The sequence below is a fragment of the Scomber japonicus genome, chromosome 8 (genome assembly GCF_027409825.1).
Source record: "Scomber japonicus isolate fScoJap1 chromosome 8, fScoJap1.pri, whole genome shotgun sequence".
NCBI classification, from domain to species: domain Eukaryota; kingdom Metazoa; phylum Chordata; class Actinopteri; order Scombriformes; family Scombridae; genus Scomber; species Scomber japonicus.
Genome location: NC_070585.1, coordinates 19,783,176 through 19,800,673, shown reverse-complemented (window position 1 = coordinate 19,800,673; position 17,498 = coordinate 19,783,176). Strand labels below are relative to the sequence as shown.

General features: G+C 40.2%; 1 protein-coding gene across 2 annotated transcripts; it reads right to left on the bottom strand.

Annotated features, from left to right (window-relative positions):
- Positions 1–684: 684 nt before the first annotated feature.
- lnx2b (ligand of numb-protein X 2b) lies at positions 685–17,192 on the bottom strand. Of its 2 annotated transcripts, none has more exons than XM_053324403.1 (10): positions 16,943–17,192; positions 10,380–10,981; positions 8,824–9,017; positions 7,034–7,233; positions 4,995–5,426; positions 4,109–4,252; positions 3,029–3,203; positions 2,660–2,903; positions 2,401–2,559; positions 685–2,294 (listed from the first exon to the last, which is right to left on the bottom strand). In XM_053324403.1, the coding sequence occupies exons 2-10, from the start codon at positions 10,784–10,786 to the stop codon at positions 2,159–2,161; spliced, it is 2,091 nt and encodes a 696-aa protein (XP_053180378.1). In that variant the 5' UTR covers positions 10,787–10,981; positions 16,943–17,192; the 3' UTR covers positions 685–2,158. The 2 variants fall into 2 exon arrangements, with proteins under 2 accessions (XP_053180378.1, XP_053180379.1); XM_053324404.1 differs by having other exon boundaries at positions 17,030–17,192.
- Positions 17,193–17,498: the final 306 nt, after the last annotated feature.

Below are 17,498 nucleotides of genomic sequence, written 5' to 3'. Positions count from 1 at the left end.
ATTCAGAAGCTCCATGTCTTGTTTGATTCTGAATGTTGCACAGACTTTATAAGAAGACTTTATAATCCTCATTAACTTTGCATTGACATATTACATCATTAATTGTCCTGTTGAAACAAAACTACATATTAGGAGTGTTTAAAATGTCTAAAATGTGTCTTAAATTGATTGATTTTGAAACCTAGACTGAACAAAAACTGAAATATACATTCATTTCATGCAGTTTCTGTCCACTAGAGGTCACACTGAGCCATGAACAGACTGTGCAGTGAAATGGACATTTGTGACTGTGGTAAATACTTTCAACCGTTTGTACTCATGCTTACTCTAAATGTTGGTTTCCATCAAGGAATGTGCCACACCGAAAAGTGAAAATAAAAACATTATTAGATATGCTGACCTATTATGAAAAAAAGCAACTCATGAAGTCAAGTAAGTACTATACATTAAAACTGTACATTAAAATTAATGAACATGTTGCAGTGAGTCTATCCATTTCCTTCACACTGAAGGTCTGTAAGATGAAATATGTGATTCCTATTCATTCTTACTGTTTAACCAAAAACCCAAAAAGTGTTTCCTGCATGATCTTGGCAGAACAGTTGACTCTTCATACCACTTTATACAACTGACATCCCCATAGTGCAGTTAGAAAACAGGATCAACAGAGACACAGTGTGATTTGATATGATTTTATTGAACATGATGGAACAGTGGACAGGCCAACGAACACATTATTTCACAGCCTGACTTGAAAACAATATTGTGAACTGTTCAATAATGTCTTGTATCAATACAAGAAAGGCCACTGGGAATGTGTTGACATAAAAAGAACGAGGTAACACAAATTATCTTAACAAGGCCGTTGTGCGAGGAATTCTTACAAACAGTAAATATACAGTATGTAGTGAGCAGAAATCATGAGGGGAAAACTGTGGCAATTTAAGGCAAGTATACATTCTGGTTTGTCCTTCAGAGTCTACAAGGCACCCACTTATAAAAGCCATTATGAGTCACTATATCATTTAAAAGTAAATACAGACCACTAGTAAATTGGCTTGTATCAATTGATAAATGAAAAGCTGATGAATGCCTTTATTTATGGATGATAAACCCTTTTAAAAGGAAGACAAAAAACATCTGAAATGGATGGGATGGGGTTTGTTCACCACCTCAGAGTTTTTAAATCTGCCTGAATGTATTTCCTGTTGCAGTGTTTGCCAGTATTAATGGCTGACAGGAAATAAACTTGGACCCAAGCAGTATCCTGCCAGTGCAAAATCATTTATACAGGTTTGTTATTCATTTTTGTAGTGTGTGAGATTTTAGTGATTAACATTTAATGCGTGGATAGGACTGTATCTTTGCATTTTAAATATATCCAACCTTTTTAAAGCCCTTAAGAACTTCAACGCAGCTTGAGTCAACTCCAGCAAATAAACTACAGTAAATTATAGCAAATGTCTGATTCGATACTCAAATTTCGATCGTGGCTTTATTATCCTTCATAAAGCATTCTGTTGCAAGGTTTTAAGAAGTGCAAGACAAAAAAGCTGATAAAATCACACTAGTGGTACAACAGGTATACGACAGGATGATTTTTCTGTCTTTGGCATCAGTCTATGCAGTCAGGAATCATTTTGTTATATGTACTCATCTCTATATAAGTCTACATATTTGCACTGTATTTCATCTTTGGATGCTGTACTGTAAATTACTTGAATCAAATCATAACTAACAAAATGATAACATAATTTAACAAGCAAGCAAAAACAGTGAGCTTCAAAAAAATGATAAAAAAGGTGTTCCAATAAAATAATCCTTCCAGTTTGTTCCTAACATATAATTCACTGATTGTCATCATGTTTGCACCCTGATTAAACCCCTAAGTGTTCACCGAGTTATGCAATTGACGGCCCTTTGCGTGCAGCAGACATTAAAAACACACCTGTTACCTGCCGAGTTTATGCTTGTAAAAGTCTTTTCTTTTGTACATGTGATGATTAAGTGCACACATGTTCTGTATTTCATAAGTGACAAAATGGTAGGGATAGTGTGTGTCCTGCAAAGAATGCCGCTGAACGTGGGTGTGTGTGTGTGCAGACCAAACAGGGTGAGTGAAAGAAAAACAAGAGTGAGCAAGTTTTTTTTTTTTTTGCTACACTAGACTCCCCGGCCAGGACACCACCGTCAGCGTGACTTTATTCTTCTGTAGCTTGAGCATGGGGATGAGAGACGAGTTGTTCATTCCCACTGTTGTGGCTCCGTTTACCGCCACTATTTCATCACCGCACCTGGAAAGAACCACAGCCCATCAGTGAATGTGGAGTAAGAGTGATGAAAGGACACAGCAAGAGTGGATAACATCATGTTAAGCAAGTCAAAGTGGGGTTAACTCACTTAAGGCGTCCATCAAAGTGAGCAGGTGTGCCAGGCACAATGGTTTTGATGAAGAAAGGCTGCTGGCCGTGGCTCTCCTCGTAGCCTCCGACGATACTGAAGCCCCAGCTCTCATTGTTGGTCTTTTGCAGAACAATGTCCCGGCACCAGTGCATCTGACTGAAATGACAAAGGCGGAGTTAGAGATGAACCATGAACAGAGCACAGGTGAAGTGAAGGAACAGAATTCAGGTTAAGTGGTGTTAATAAGGGTTTGTACCTTGGTAATCCCAACCAGCGAGTCCACAGCGGAGTCCAGTTGAGGGTGTCTTCTCGTGGGTCATCCATGGGATCCATTTCATCCTTGCTGGCAGCCTCGGGGTCCTCCTCTGAGTCCTCGGAGATGGTCTGGATGACACGGAGCACCACCTGGGGCTGAGCTGTCTGCGTCTTCAGTGCAGAAACGGCCTCGCTGTATGTCAGCTGGGTCAGGTCTACACCATTGATACTCAACAGAACATCACCTAAAGATGAAGAAAGTCAATTGAGTTTGAATTTACAAGAGTGGTCCCATTCTTTATATCTATAAACTCATAAAAAATCCTCCCTATGCATTTTCATTCAACCACAAACAGATGCCGTTTTGTACCTCTTTTGATGGTGCCATCTCGGTGCAGACAGCCGATAGGCTGCACACTTGTGATGTAGACGGGCAGACGGCTGCGACAGTCTCTCCCTCCAGCGATGGTAATGCCCAGGGAATGCCGAGGCTCCTTCTTCAGGCTCACTGTCTTCTCCTGGCTGGAAAACCCACCTGGAGGATCCTGTAAGAACAGGGTTAGGGTTAGGGTTAGGGTTAGATCTAATACTTCATAATGATAATCACGATCAAGATTACTGTATGTATACCCTTGTTTAACATCTCCTGTTCTACACTTTCTTCACAAAAAACAAAGTTTCCAAGTTACATACATGAAATCTGTGCTAACAATTAACTTAAACCTCCCCAGGATTCTTTGACTTAATGGATTCCACTTGTAGAAACAAATGTGAAACATTTGAGATGGAGCTGAGAGGTACGGGTAGAGGCAACGTGTGAGGATCAACACTAAGCTCTCGTAGTAGAAAAGATGTGTGGAAAATGACAGCTTCCACCAGCCTGCTAGTTGCTCTCTGGAGTCTGTAAACCATCAGAAGGGAAGCTTGGGGGAGGTGGGGAGGCTCTTCCTCCCCCCAGCAGGGAACCCATCCCCCCCAGCAAGACGAAAAGGCTCGACTCTGCAGGCGAAAGCTAACTGTTACTAGCTTTGATCCTCTGCCACCCAAAGAAACAAGCAAAAAACAACAAGACAGTGGCCCCGTAGTGGCAGAGTGAGCAGCACCCCGGGCCTTTTGATCAGGACAGAGGGAGGCCCTCAAGAGGGGCTTTCATCTCTGTTCACCAACGCAGGTGTCTGCTCTCAAAGCTTCTCACTCCCAAGTGGGGGGGGGTTGCTATTCTTTCTACTGACAGTGTATGGTACAACTGGAGTGTGATTCGCATTTACACAGTGTAAACACAAACACAGGATACTACAACCAGCATTGTTGCTCGACGTATAACAGGAAGGTAAATTCACGTAGTCCACAGCTGGAAAGGACCCAAAATAAAAATAGATTGTATTTAAAAAGGAGTCAGAGAGCAATCTTTAGTTTTGACAGTGATTTATGAGCAAATGTTCTGTATTACTTTCATGTAGGTGGACCGCCGTCTAAAGTACTGCTGCTCAGGCGCCCTCCTGGCTACTCTGCTGTGTCCTTCTCTGCTACTTCCTCCTTCTTCGTGAGTCTCTGCAGGCCTCATCACCACAAAGTTCACACGCACCTCACTGCCCTGCAAACAAGAGAAGAACATTTAATTTGACAACAAATGACAATCCAACATTCTATGTTCAATTCTGTCACAGTCACTGATAGTTTAAAGGATTTAGCTCATGAACAAACATACAGTACTGCTGATAGATACAGGTTTACATTAACTTCAGGATGGTATGAAAATAGCAGAGACTTTTATCATACCAACAGGACATTTTCAATTGTATTTGGTGGAAACTCCATAGACTGATAATGACAACTAATAACAACTGGCTACTGAACAGCTGCTTTTTTTAAATGTTTTGTTTACTTCATTTCCATTTTCCTTTTTAGCAACTGAATTCTTATTACAAAAGAAATAAGCGAAAAAAAAATCATACACGGTACAAACAACATCTATGTCATACATACATATATACTGTGTATGTTTCAAAGATTTAGTAAACATTTACATTTTGTTTATCATCACAGGAATTTGGTGCTCATTGGCAGCTGACTTTAAAATTTCAATTCTGTTGCTTCCTTGAATCCACCAACAATGATGAGTTTACAACAGCTCCACATTATCACTTTTACCAAAAATAAAGGTCTAAATGTTCGCTATGATCGACTATCAAAGCTTTTAAAAGGCCCACAAGTTGATTTTCAAGCCACACAGTAATTAGTGATATGGGAAGAAGAAGAAATATCTAAAAACTTGATATAAGAGTCATTTGTAGGTCATGTTTAATATGGCTTTTATGTATGTGACATAGACACACCTGTATGATCTGGGCAGCGCTCTCAGGTGTACCGTGCCTCAGGTCGTGTCCATTTATGGCCAAAACTTTGTCATTGTTCCTCAGTTTTCCGTCTTTGGCTGCCAAACCCCCGGCCAGGAGGTCCAGGATGAAAACCCCACTCTCATCTGATTTGCGGATGAGTTTGATGCCGAGTGGTTCGGTACGCACACTCTTCATAAGTGTCACCTGCAGGACTGTGCCAGGGTTGTGATTGGAGGTAGCATTGCCATGGGGACTGTGAGAAGGCTGGGTGCCAGTGGAAGTGGAGGATGAGGATGGGTGATGATCAGAGCGTTGATCTCTTGATTTGAAACCTTTCTCCTGCATAACAGTGAGCCTAAGGAGGGCAGGCTGCCACAGCACTGCCATAGCCCGGGAGTGGGGGACAGAAGCCAGACTGACGTCATTCACCTGGAAACATGACACCACAGATGGAAAAAACATGAGAGTCAACAGTGAAGCAGTCTACCACCAACAAGGCAGTACATACTGGACACTTGCACCACTATGGCAAGTTACGAAAAGTGTTATATTAAACAGGAAAGCAAGACTAAACAAATCTTACTTTTCGTCATGAATTGATTGTTTTGAAACGTGTTGCACTGTTTCTTTAGTTGCTTTAGTTATTGTCAGACTGCCTCTTCTGTCAAAGTGATCTTTGCTTCACAAATCTGATGTAAGAGTGGGCCTTCACAAAAAAAAAACAATCTATGCATCGATTCAAGTGTAGGAGAAAGATTGCATTTCATGAAATTACAGATGCTATCGTCTTCATATCTCTTTACATCCATCAGCTTTCAACAAAGCTATACAAACTGCAGCTAATGTTACAGATCCTGGGGGCAACTTGTTTTCATTTTCAGGTTTGGGATTGGTTTGTTTTAGAGGAAAAGCTGCATTTTGGAGGAAACACTGAAGCAGAGGTGCCAGAGCCAAGACTGAAATAGTCTATAAGATCAGTTTACAGTGGTACCACATTCCAGAAGACCTGGAGGGTAGAAATCCAAGAGGAAGGACATTATTGGAAGAGAAGAAACAACAACTTATTAATATCTCTTTCAAGTAAAAAGAAAAGAAATTGTGTTTTCGTATGCACTATATGTCTGTGACTTGCATTTTATAAATAAAAGTTACAAAAAAAATAAAAATATCTCTTTCAAGTCATATTATGTACTTTCAGTCTCCTCTGTGGAACCCCCAGAACACATTAAAACAAAATGTGCAATCATTTATTTATTATAACTGTGCAATAATATCTATGAGCACTTTTTTATCCAATTTTAACTGCATACGCTGGCATGAATGAGTGTATGGTCTGTTTGCTATATAGATGAGAGTATATGAGTGATGGATGGATGCCTGTATTTATTCTCAACTATTTCTATGTATTTATTTTTTTAATATACGAGTCCGGTCTTGAATGCATCTGAATTTCGTTGTATGTTCTGTACAATGAAAAGTAAGTAATCTTTATCTTTGAAAGTGTTCCAAAAAGCATGTTCTATCTATCTATCTATCTATCTATCTATCTATCTATCTATCTATCTATCTATCTATCTCCCTCCCTCACTCATTGGGAAATTAAATTATTATAAGAAGCAGAAAACTACAAACCTTTTCAATAAAGACAGATTAAATTGAAGTCTTCTTCATGTTGAAACATTGACCCAAACATTAAACCCTAAAAGGTGGTTTTGTCAATCTGTGACAGTCACCAGAATAAGTGGTTTACAGTGACATGAGATCTTCATGCGCAGTATTATTAACCATGCCCCGTTGCCATGGAGCTAAAACCTGTTTTTCTTGATTATCTACTTTCCCATTCCTGGCTGCAGAGCACTGTGTTTACAATTCCATGAGAATCTCATAACAAGGTGTTTATGTTAAAATATACTCAACTGAACTGTGTCAAGCTATGCCGCCAGAATACTTATACCCTCCCAGGCAGATTTGAAAACTCAGAAGAGAAAAACATCACATTCCTCGCTTCACTAAGGGCCATTATTATTCTCTCTCACCTCTAAGATATGATCCCCTGGGGCCAGTCTGCCATCGCGAGCTGCTAGCGAGTCCCGGACAATCTCCTGGATGACTACATTCCCCAGCGGTGTATCTTTTCCCCCCACGATGCGCAGGCCGAGCTCCTGCTCAGGCTCCTCTCTGAACAGCTCCACCACATTGGCCTCAGCTACCAGACTGGAGCGCAGGGGGGTGTTGTCTGGAGGGAAGAAGGACACAGGGCCAGAGGGAATAACTATGGCTGGATTTCCAGTTTATGAAACAAACATTCTTGCACTTGCACTTTGGCACTCAGCTTCCATTGCCTGAATTTTACTTCTTACTACACAATAACACCACCTAAAAAAACATTCAATGCACAAACCAAATATAAAAGGATTAAATGATCATTCTTGGGTTTCATTCATTGGTGATGATTTCTAATATATACAATTGTATTCACCAAGTTAATTGTTAAGGTTTAGGAACATCATTTAAAAAATGGTCAGAAGTGGGGACAAAACATCAGCAATCTTAAACAAACTGCCAGGTTAACCAGATGTATACCCATATAGTTTTCCTGTGCAGTGAGGGATTATTACTGACATTGTGGGTGTTTTTACTACTGTTTTACTTCCAAATAAAAGTGGTTTAGATTATCTGGGTAATCAGCAATAACTTTCTTACAAAAGTATCAAACTGTAGAAATGATGGCCAGAACTGTCTGAAAAAATTAACAGGAATTATCCTTTAAACAGCACTTTGGAGATACTGTACAGAGCATTTGTGTTTAATATAATATAATATAATATTTTATTTTATAACATCACAGTCACACAAACTGCCATTTTATACTACGCTGTATAGGCTGAATGCATGAAGATTGCCACACATGTAACTTCCAGGAAAAGAGAAACTATATATCTCAAAATTGTGGAGATATAAATGATAACTTGCTGCTGAACTATAGGTGACATTTGTTTTTACAGTGAACAGAAGCTGTTCATATATATAGGAAAGAGAGTGAGGCAGAGTTTTAGCACACTGGAGTTGATCTGAGTGTATACAGAGACTGGACAAGTATTTACACGCTACAGTCAATTCTTTAGTTGTGATACAAATCGTTTTACTATCACCAGCATTACAGAAAACATATTCAGCTGACAGCAGTGATAAAAGAGCCTAATCTGGGTGAGTCAAAGTGCTGACATTTTTAATCTAAGAAAATATTATTTTAACAATCAATAAAAAGAGAACTTAGTGGTATATTTATCATGATATATAAGTGTAAACTCAGTTACTTTCACTTATATCTATAAAGATTTTAGGGGCATTAAAGGCAGTAATTTAATCAAAAATAGGGATGAAAATTACAACAGTGTAAACTTCTCTGTGGACAGTGATGACTAATTGCCTGGCAACTATGTTTTGGTGGACTTTTGATTCATGGAACGGGCTTGCAAGTTTCTCAAAGGGCTTTTCCCTGTGAATGAGACAGTCTGGTTAAACACCTGTGAGCTGGTACATGTTTCTACATCTATACTGATGATTCACCTGTGACAGACATAGGAATCAGAACCTTAAGGCGAAAACATCAGCAATTCTTATCTGTTTTGACAACCAACCCCCACTGAAGGGAGTGGGCACCTGGATTTAGGTTTTCTGCATCATGCTTCTATAAACATCCACAGTTGTTGCAACAGCGTATGATCAACACGCTATTGCAAATAATTTCCTATGAAGTTAGGTCACTCTGGGCTGAATAGCTGTTATACTGGTAGCGGTTAGGATGATAAAAATGAATCCATACCATCCTCACTTTCTTCAAAGGCAGGATTAATTAGCCCAGGCTCAGGCTGATCTCTTGTGGGATTTCGGGATATAGTTGCTGAATGTTTAGCATCACCAGACGGCTCGCTGTCACCCTTGCGTCCCTTTAACTCGTTCCAAGAGGGCCTCTTCCTCTTCTCTGCTTCCTCCCTTAGTCTTCTAAAAACAGGACATCTGGGAAAAGACAGGAACACGAGGAAACTAGTAAGAGATTGATATGATTGCGACCTATAAACATGATGTCAAACGTGTTTTTGAAAGGGTGAAGAGGAAACAAGAGGAGAGAACAAGTGTACTTATGCACAGACTTCAGACGAGAAGCACTATGCAGATGAGTAGAAAATTTCACTGCATTGCAGGGTGTCTGACTGAGATCGGTTGAGTCTGATTAACTCAGTCAGAGTGCTGGGACTGCTGCTCATTCCTCATGTCTGAACTTTGCCTCCTCATTGTTTACACAGAGAGGCTGCAACAGGACTATCTTCTACCTCCACCTGACTGCGTCAACACTACCAGCCGCCAAGATGATAAGCACCTCTTTGGCCATGTGAAAAACAGGATGACTGACCTGCATCTTGTGTTGAGCTCAATAATTACAAGTTTGTACGTCTGAAAAGGAATGGTACTTTAGTCTGTTATCAGAAATAACATTACAGCTTTAAGACTGAAAACACATTCCTGGAAAGGTCACGCAGAAGAGAAACGGACATTTGATACACCTTACAATAAAATGCATACACTTTACTTTAGAGGAAGGGTTTGATATTTTTGGAAAATGGGTCTTTTCTTTTTTAGATGAGAGTAAGATGAGAAGATTAATACGACTTTCATATCTGTCATTTAATGTCCGTTATATGCCTTATTAGTAGATATAAAGCTACAGCTGGCAACCAGTTAGTTTAGCTTAGCATTAAGACTGGAAACAGGCTCTATTCTGAGGGAACTGTGGTTTTATGGAGGTGTTATGTGTGCCACCACTTCTTAGCTAATAGCCAGTGGCTTCTTGGACTCCTGTTGTCAGCGTGATGTTGCCAGGCAACCAGCGGAGTCCTAAGGTAGTCAATGCATCAGGCTAAGAAGTAGTCCCGTACATAACCTCACATAAAACCACAATTTCTTCCGTTTTTGCACAAATGAAAGAAATCAATTCATACTATGTTAATTAGAGCATGTTAATAATTTCCAATTCATTTGACAGATAAAAGAGGGGCATCCATGGAATTAGTGGTATTACTATTACACAGTATTACTTTACATTGCATGTAGTGTTTGGGATATTGTTTTAATTGTTTTAAAGGCGAGCAAGATGTAAAATATTTTTGCCTTTTAATATAAAATTACATTACAGTCAAAAGTTTGGATACATTCAAACTTTTGACTGGTACTGTACATATTGCTCACACTATCAGATTTTGAACATTTCCCTTTATTCTAGCTAGATGTAAACCACTGACAGTGGTAAACCACTGACAGTGCTATCCATTGCATGCCTGTGATATCTGACCTCATCCCCACCCACAACCACAGGAGTCTTACCTATTGTGCAGGTGAGGCTGTAGTTCACAGCGTTGCATCTGCTGCTGGCAGTCTGCATAGTGAGGGCACATCACAATCAGCTTGTCCAGCAGGTTCCTGACCAGCAGGCTGGAGGGACGGCACTGGTGCAACTGTAGCCGCTGGCGGTCCACAGGGCAGAAGTCCTGCTCCTTCAAAAAGTTGCTCAGGCAATGAAAGCAATAGGTGTGGCCACAAGGGGTGTCCATAGGTTTGATCAGAGGCTGCAGACAGATGTGGCAAACCAGCTCATCGTCCACTTCATCCTGGTACTCGTACAGGTGACTGTCCTGGCCTTCATGCTGCTGGCCACACTCCTTACAAACCCTCGCCCATGACAGGCCTGCAGTGCTGCTGCTGCTGGAAACCTTGATTTCTGTTGTAGCCATTGGCTCAGTCTAAACATCCGCTGCACAGGGGAAATTTTGCGTCCTTTTCTACACAGCTGCTTATCTCCTCAAAAACTGTGTCCAGTATATTTCAGTATAAGGTCTGCATCTCAAAAGGTAAATCCACTCAAACGGTAAAAGTGAAACTATAATCCACAGTCAGCAGTGTTATCTCCATGTCTTCATTTTGATTTTCTGTTGAAAGAGAGAAACAGTGAGTTCTACTGCACAAGTTGGACTATTCCTACTCATAACGACCTGCCCCACAGGAAATGACAAATCCACTAAGCAATAGCAATATAGCAGCGAGCCGCAGCTGCTTCCTCTCAGCAAGTTTCCTGAGGGACCAAAGGAATTCTCATCTCAGCTAAAAGTCACCGTGCACGTCACTGAAAGAGCTAAACTCGGTGCAATGAGGCAAAAAAAGCGAACTAAAGTCAAACCCCCGCTAATGGGAAGGAACAAAGGCATGGCACTACACGAGAGCAAGAATTCTGAATGGACTAGGCAGAAAAGCAATTCCCATCACTAATGGCCCCCTTGCATCCAATCAGCAGAGATCTCCATCCCTTTGTGCAGCTCCTAATCTCCTCTAATTCCTTCTCATAAGGGGAGCGCTGATTAGGAATGCATTCTTTTGAGAAACTTTGGGTCATTTACTCCACATATGAACAAATACATCAGATAAACTGACATTTCATGAATCACAACAAATAACGGTATGTTCGATCTCATAAAATCTACCTTGTAAAATAGATTACATTTAATAAACTGGTGTGCTTCGACGTAGGTAGGGAGGGCTTCCAAGAAGACCATAAACATTAGGAGCAGAAGTACAGTTTAGTGGTTGTAAATGGCTTTTGTACAACACAAACAAGTTGAACACTTTAACAGGCTTTATTTTAGAAGGACTTGCTGTCTGAGGGGCTAAAGTGGGAAAGAAAGACACACAAAAAATACCAACACGCCTTCAGATGCATATCTTCAAAATAAAAAAAAAGAGTAAAGAAAACAATGTAATTTTCCATTGCACATTGCCACAAACGATATGAAAAAAGAGCTACCTTTAGTCTCTCTCTCTTTGTGGTTTCAGTCCAGATTTCAGCTACAAAAAAAGACAGCTTTAGCTTCAGTTACCTCCAAGCTACTCACCCGAGATGATATCTTTGTTGTCAAGCTCCCAGTAGCCACTGCACACAAACACGAGACTCTAACCTTGCAGCTGCCTTAAGCTTGAATGAAACCAGAGTCCTGCCTCCCCTGCACACCGTCAGGATAAGGTCTGTGTGTGTGTGTGTGTACGGACACATATTTGTGTGCATGAGCGTGGATGTGTTGGAGCTCTGGCTGCACCGCTGTAAGGAATGCGAGGGGAAACTGGTGTAACTAGGCAGAGTGGAGCTCAGCTAAGAGGATGGGAGAAGTGTGTGTGTGTGTGTGTGTGTGTGTGTTTGGGGGGTTGGGGGACTCAGGCTGCTGATGTAGCACAACCACAGGTAAAGTACTCTCAACAGCTGAGTGATTGATTGCAAACACAAACGCCTGATTACAAATATTGTGCCCTTCCACAGATGCACGCACACACTGGCTGAGGTCATACAGGCCGTCCCTCCCTCTCTTTGTCTTCACTGTGCACAAGTGATACCTGCTCCTGTAATGGATAGGGGTCATGGATCCTGTAGCACTGAGAGAGAGGCACAATAGAAACCAGGCTGTGCTCCATTAATTTGAAAAAAAAAAACATTACCTGGTACAGGAATGTGAAATGTGAGACAAAAAATACACTTAAAAACTTACATTAAACTTATCATTATGCCTCACTATAAAGAGTGCACCTAGTTCACTTATCAAGAAAAACATTCCCAGTATCAGTTTTTTCACTGCTATCAAATTCCTTTCTAATGAGGGCATGTTATTTGCTTTGCGATACTCTGACACACACTTGCAGGGAGTCACAGCTGTGCACAGAGAGCACCCAAAGGCTTTCACTGAAGATGCAGTCCTGGTTAGAGTAGAGTAGACCATGATGGACACCCTGCCGTTTACTGTGTCTGTGGGTGTCGGACATCACAGAAACACAGCAGTTTATCCCTGCGTTTCTCAAGGATACAGCAGGAAATCAATGAACGTACTCATATTTCTTGGAATCTTCCACATGAAATGGACGCTTGTCAAAATAGTATAGCATGATGTAAAAAAAAGGGTAGTTCAGAGACGATGAGCTGATTGATTAGTTAGTTAGTTAGTAAGTATTGAAGATTCTCAAATGTGAGCTTTTCTGCTCCTCTATTACGTCAAGGTAAATTAAATATCTTTGAGTTTTGGACTTTTGGTCGGAGGCAACAGACAATTTGAAGAGGTAATCTTTGCCTCTGTGAAATTATTCAGAGAAGAGCTGCGAGGATTAGTCGACTGACAGCAAGTGGATCTGGTACAATTATGATTATTGTCGTTTTTTGGGCTGATATTCTCTGGTCTGAGCTTCTCAAATGTAGTCACAATAATTACATCATCGACATAAAAAATAACATAATTATCAACATCATCATGTTTATATATTGACTTATCATATGATAGACGGACACGGACCTCAATATTGCCTCACTTTGCATTAGCAGCTAAGAGGCTATTCATGTCACATTGGCTAAGCAAGTAGTTGCCTCCATTCCTCACAGTGCATGTCCTGAGTGGAGACTGCAAAAGCAAGCAGCGCTGCTTATATGGAATTAAAAGGTAACTTGCTCTGTCTGAATCCATAATGGCAGTCTGTGTTTTTACGGAAGCGTAGTGCCCACTCTATAATCCCACCAACCTTGCATTATTATGCTTTAGCCTATTAAACTATCATAATATTAGTGGTATAAAATGACAATAATATCATTTATCACAATTATTTCTGAGACAATATATCATCCAACAAAAGTTATCATGACAGTCGGGCCTAACCAAATGTGAATATTTGCTGGTTTTCTTAAGTTTTTCACAACTGTTAACTGATTATTTTTGTGGTTTTGGACTGTTGATTGGACCAAACACAGCAAATGACTACTCAAGAAATTAACTATCAAATTAAACTGTAATAAAAATATTTGTTAGTTGAAGCCTTAGTTCTGACATTAAACAGACTCCACAACAAACTAATTTGTCCCCCCGTCAAAAAAAAATCAATAAAAGTCTTAGTCAATCTAAAAAGTGTACATTTTCATTATGGATTTGAGTGTCATTTACTGTTTCAAAAATGCATCTTTGGTCTTGGGTTGCTTTAAGAAAGCTTGTGTAATACCTCAACGTAACATGTATGCTTTCACAGATATGGATTACAGCTAATCCTAAACCAGAGCAGAAACATTATTTCACAAGAATCCAGGACTTGGTGAAACATTTTAGACTAAAGCTCATATCTGTAGCATAACAAGACAGTTCCCGAGTTGATAAGGTGAGATATGTTTTTACAGGTTTAGAGCCAAACAACGGATATCTGCTCAATACGACCAGCTTTAATGAGTGAACACTCTATTCAAATCAAATGCTTTGTAATCATGTGACAGTCTAAGCTTTGGGGCGAAGTTTCTGTGGTCGTACAGTGTCCTCCAGTCTCACGGAGGATTACCCGAGGTGGCTTTTAAAGCTGAGCCAAATCACTCGCTTTGATGGTTGATATGAGTGAGTCACATGTGCCGCCACACCCTCCCTGAACACAGGTACGGCCGTGTTAGACAAATAAATTCTCTGGTCCATGAGACAGGAGCTGTGTAATGTCTGCCTCTACTTCAACACCAATGTCTGGAGTTACCAACAAAAAAATGACACATTAAAAACAGTACATGAAATGGAAAATGAACCAGATTGCTACCACCGTGTTTGAGCATGACATAATCATAGCTCCAACATGTCCCAGTTTTTATGGCAGCGTCTATTACACTTTACTCATTACTAGAGCTACATGGATATTTTCTCTGATCTGTGCCTGTCTTAGAGTGAAGTTACCTTTCCTTTGTAATTAAAATAAAATGCTATATTTAGCTATCTATTTTGAGCAGTCTTTGAATATTGTGTAATTGCTATGGAAACGATGTGCAAAGTCTGCTACTTTAAATACAGTGACCAGTATTTGCAAGGCATATCTATCCACAGGAAATCAACAACAGTGTCCTTGTGATCAACATCTGAGTGTGTCCAAAGTGTTTTCCAATTCACCTTTTTCCATAGCTGAACATTTAAACTTTGAACCAATCCAGCTTGATTTTAAACCTCACTGCAGCCTCACATGTGGAGTGTCACCACTGTCCCCTACAAAACACACACAGTGGTTGAGCTAATATTCACAGAGCTGCTGAGCCTCCTACTGTGTGACAGCCTGCCAGTGTACACATACCAAACTGGGTTCAAACACAAACCATGACATAACATTCAGGGATGTCACCTTTGTATTAAGCATGAAGAGCAGCATGCAATAGTAGTTCATTAACGAGACCCTATGTTTATTGTCAGTACGTTACTCACTGGATCATCCAGTGAATATGGAAATTAATACATTACTCGGTTAGCTGATTATTGATTTTGCTCAAGAAATATACAAATAAGGCTGCCTGGGACCTGACAAAAGTTAACACTGTATCTATCTTACTACATTTGTAGTCCTTTACTTCACAATAATTCAACATTAAAAATGCCTTCTCTGTTGTTGCAGTACTTCCAACAGCTAACACAGAATTGCTGTAAAGAAAAAGTCAAGTAGAAATACTGTTACTCAAGGTGGATTAGGATCACTTTAGTTAGAAACTACTCAAGTACAAAAGTAAAAGTAAAAGAGGATAATGCACCACCAACTAAAGCATTAAAATGTTGCTTATAATGTGTGTTTCAATAATATAATTATGACTCAAATTGGCTCAGGAGGTTGTATGGGTCATTCACTAATTGTAAGATTGATGGTTCAATCCCCGGCTCCTCCAGTCCGCTTGTTAAAGTGTCCTTGGGCAAGATACTGAACCCCAAATTACTCCTGATGGCTGCACGAGCGGTGGGTCTGTGTGTGTGTGTGTGAATGTACATTAGATTAGATTAGATTAGATTAGATTTTATTTTATTGATAAAGCGCAAAATCACAACAATAGTTATCCCAGGGCACAGATCCTAGTGAGCAGGTTGGCACCTTACCGATCAGCCTCTTCTATCAGTTTATGATTAAGTGTGTGAATGGGTGAATGCTGACATGTATTGTAAGTGCTTTAAGTGGTCCAAAGACTAGAAAATGTGCTATGTAAATGCAGTCCATTTCTATTGTAACACTCTAAAAAGGGCCATTATGCATACTACTCAACGTGGAGTCAGATTACTTTATTTACACTAAATGAGTCTCTACTTTTACTTACATGAAGGTACTCACCACAGATAATGGCCCATTTTAGACTATTATAATCTTTTTATAATAGCCTAAATATATTACCGAAACACTAATATGTATTTCAATGCTGTAGCTGTTCGAGGTGGAGATAGATCAATAACTACAACAGTTAAAATGGAGCATGAAGTACAATATATTCATTTGAAGCATAAAGTAGCCCTAAATTAAAGTATTTCAAAACTGTACTTAAGTCCAATATACTTGAGTAAATGTCCTCTGTTCCTCTCTCCCACTGATGTCGACCTTTACCATTTTACAATTAATACAACTAATTCAGTGATGATATCCACAAAGTCGCCAACCTGTACATGAGGAAAAAACAGCTCATTTTGTGATCACTTTCCACCCCTGCTTGGATGTTTTTGTTGTCACCAGGACCATAAATAACTCAAAGCCCCCACCACCACACCCCCTACTTCATGTCAGCCCATGTTGCTGTTGGTTTGGTCCTAATCGCTACACGAATGTGACAGATCCAAATGACAGAGGAGGTAATAAAAGTTGAGGTTTCTCTGGTCTCAGACTCAGCGCCTCGTTACCTGACATGGCTTCACCTTCAGTACGTAACGTAGAGCGCCAACATACACGCCAACTCACTTTTACTAAACATTTATGCTGTAATACATTCATTGTTTTTACAATTAACCACAGTCTCGATACATTCCTGACAGACTAAAACATATTTGTTTGGTGTTTGTTTACTTAAACGGAACATAATTTGCTCAAGTGGAGACCGAAACTCGTCTTACCTGTGTGGAGGGTTTTGTCCTCCCCCGGAAGCAGCAGTAGCAGCAGCTAACCTCTCGCTATTAGCTAAAACAAAGAGGTAAACTCACCTAATAACCAACTTCACACTGCTTAAAGTCTGACCAGCGTCTAACTACACCGCCGAGAGGTTTTCGTCTTTTCTTTTACCGCATCGCTGCGGGTGAATCATCCCGACACGTTGTCCCAGGTGTAGCTCGACACGGGGGAAGGCTGGGCTGCTGTCCCAGAACAAACACAGTACAAGGCGATGAGGCGTTCAGGTACAGGAAGGAGTCCAGGCAGGTGTACACACTGCACTGCTCTGACATAACTACAAATGTAATACTGTGCTTTTCAGTCAATTATTAGCTACAGAACAACAATACAAAAACAGTTACAGCTATCCATTATACAGAATAGCCCATTGCCACAATAACCTGTCCCAGTTTCTGTATGATAGCCTATTATGTATTCAGTCCAAACGCAGCGGTGGAAGAAGTATTCAGATCCTTTGAGTTGAGTAAAAGTACCAATACATCAATGTATAATATTCCAATA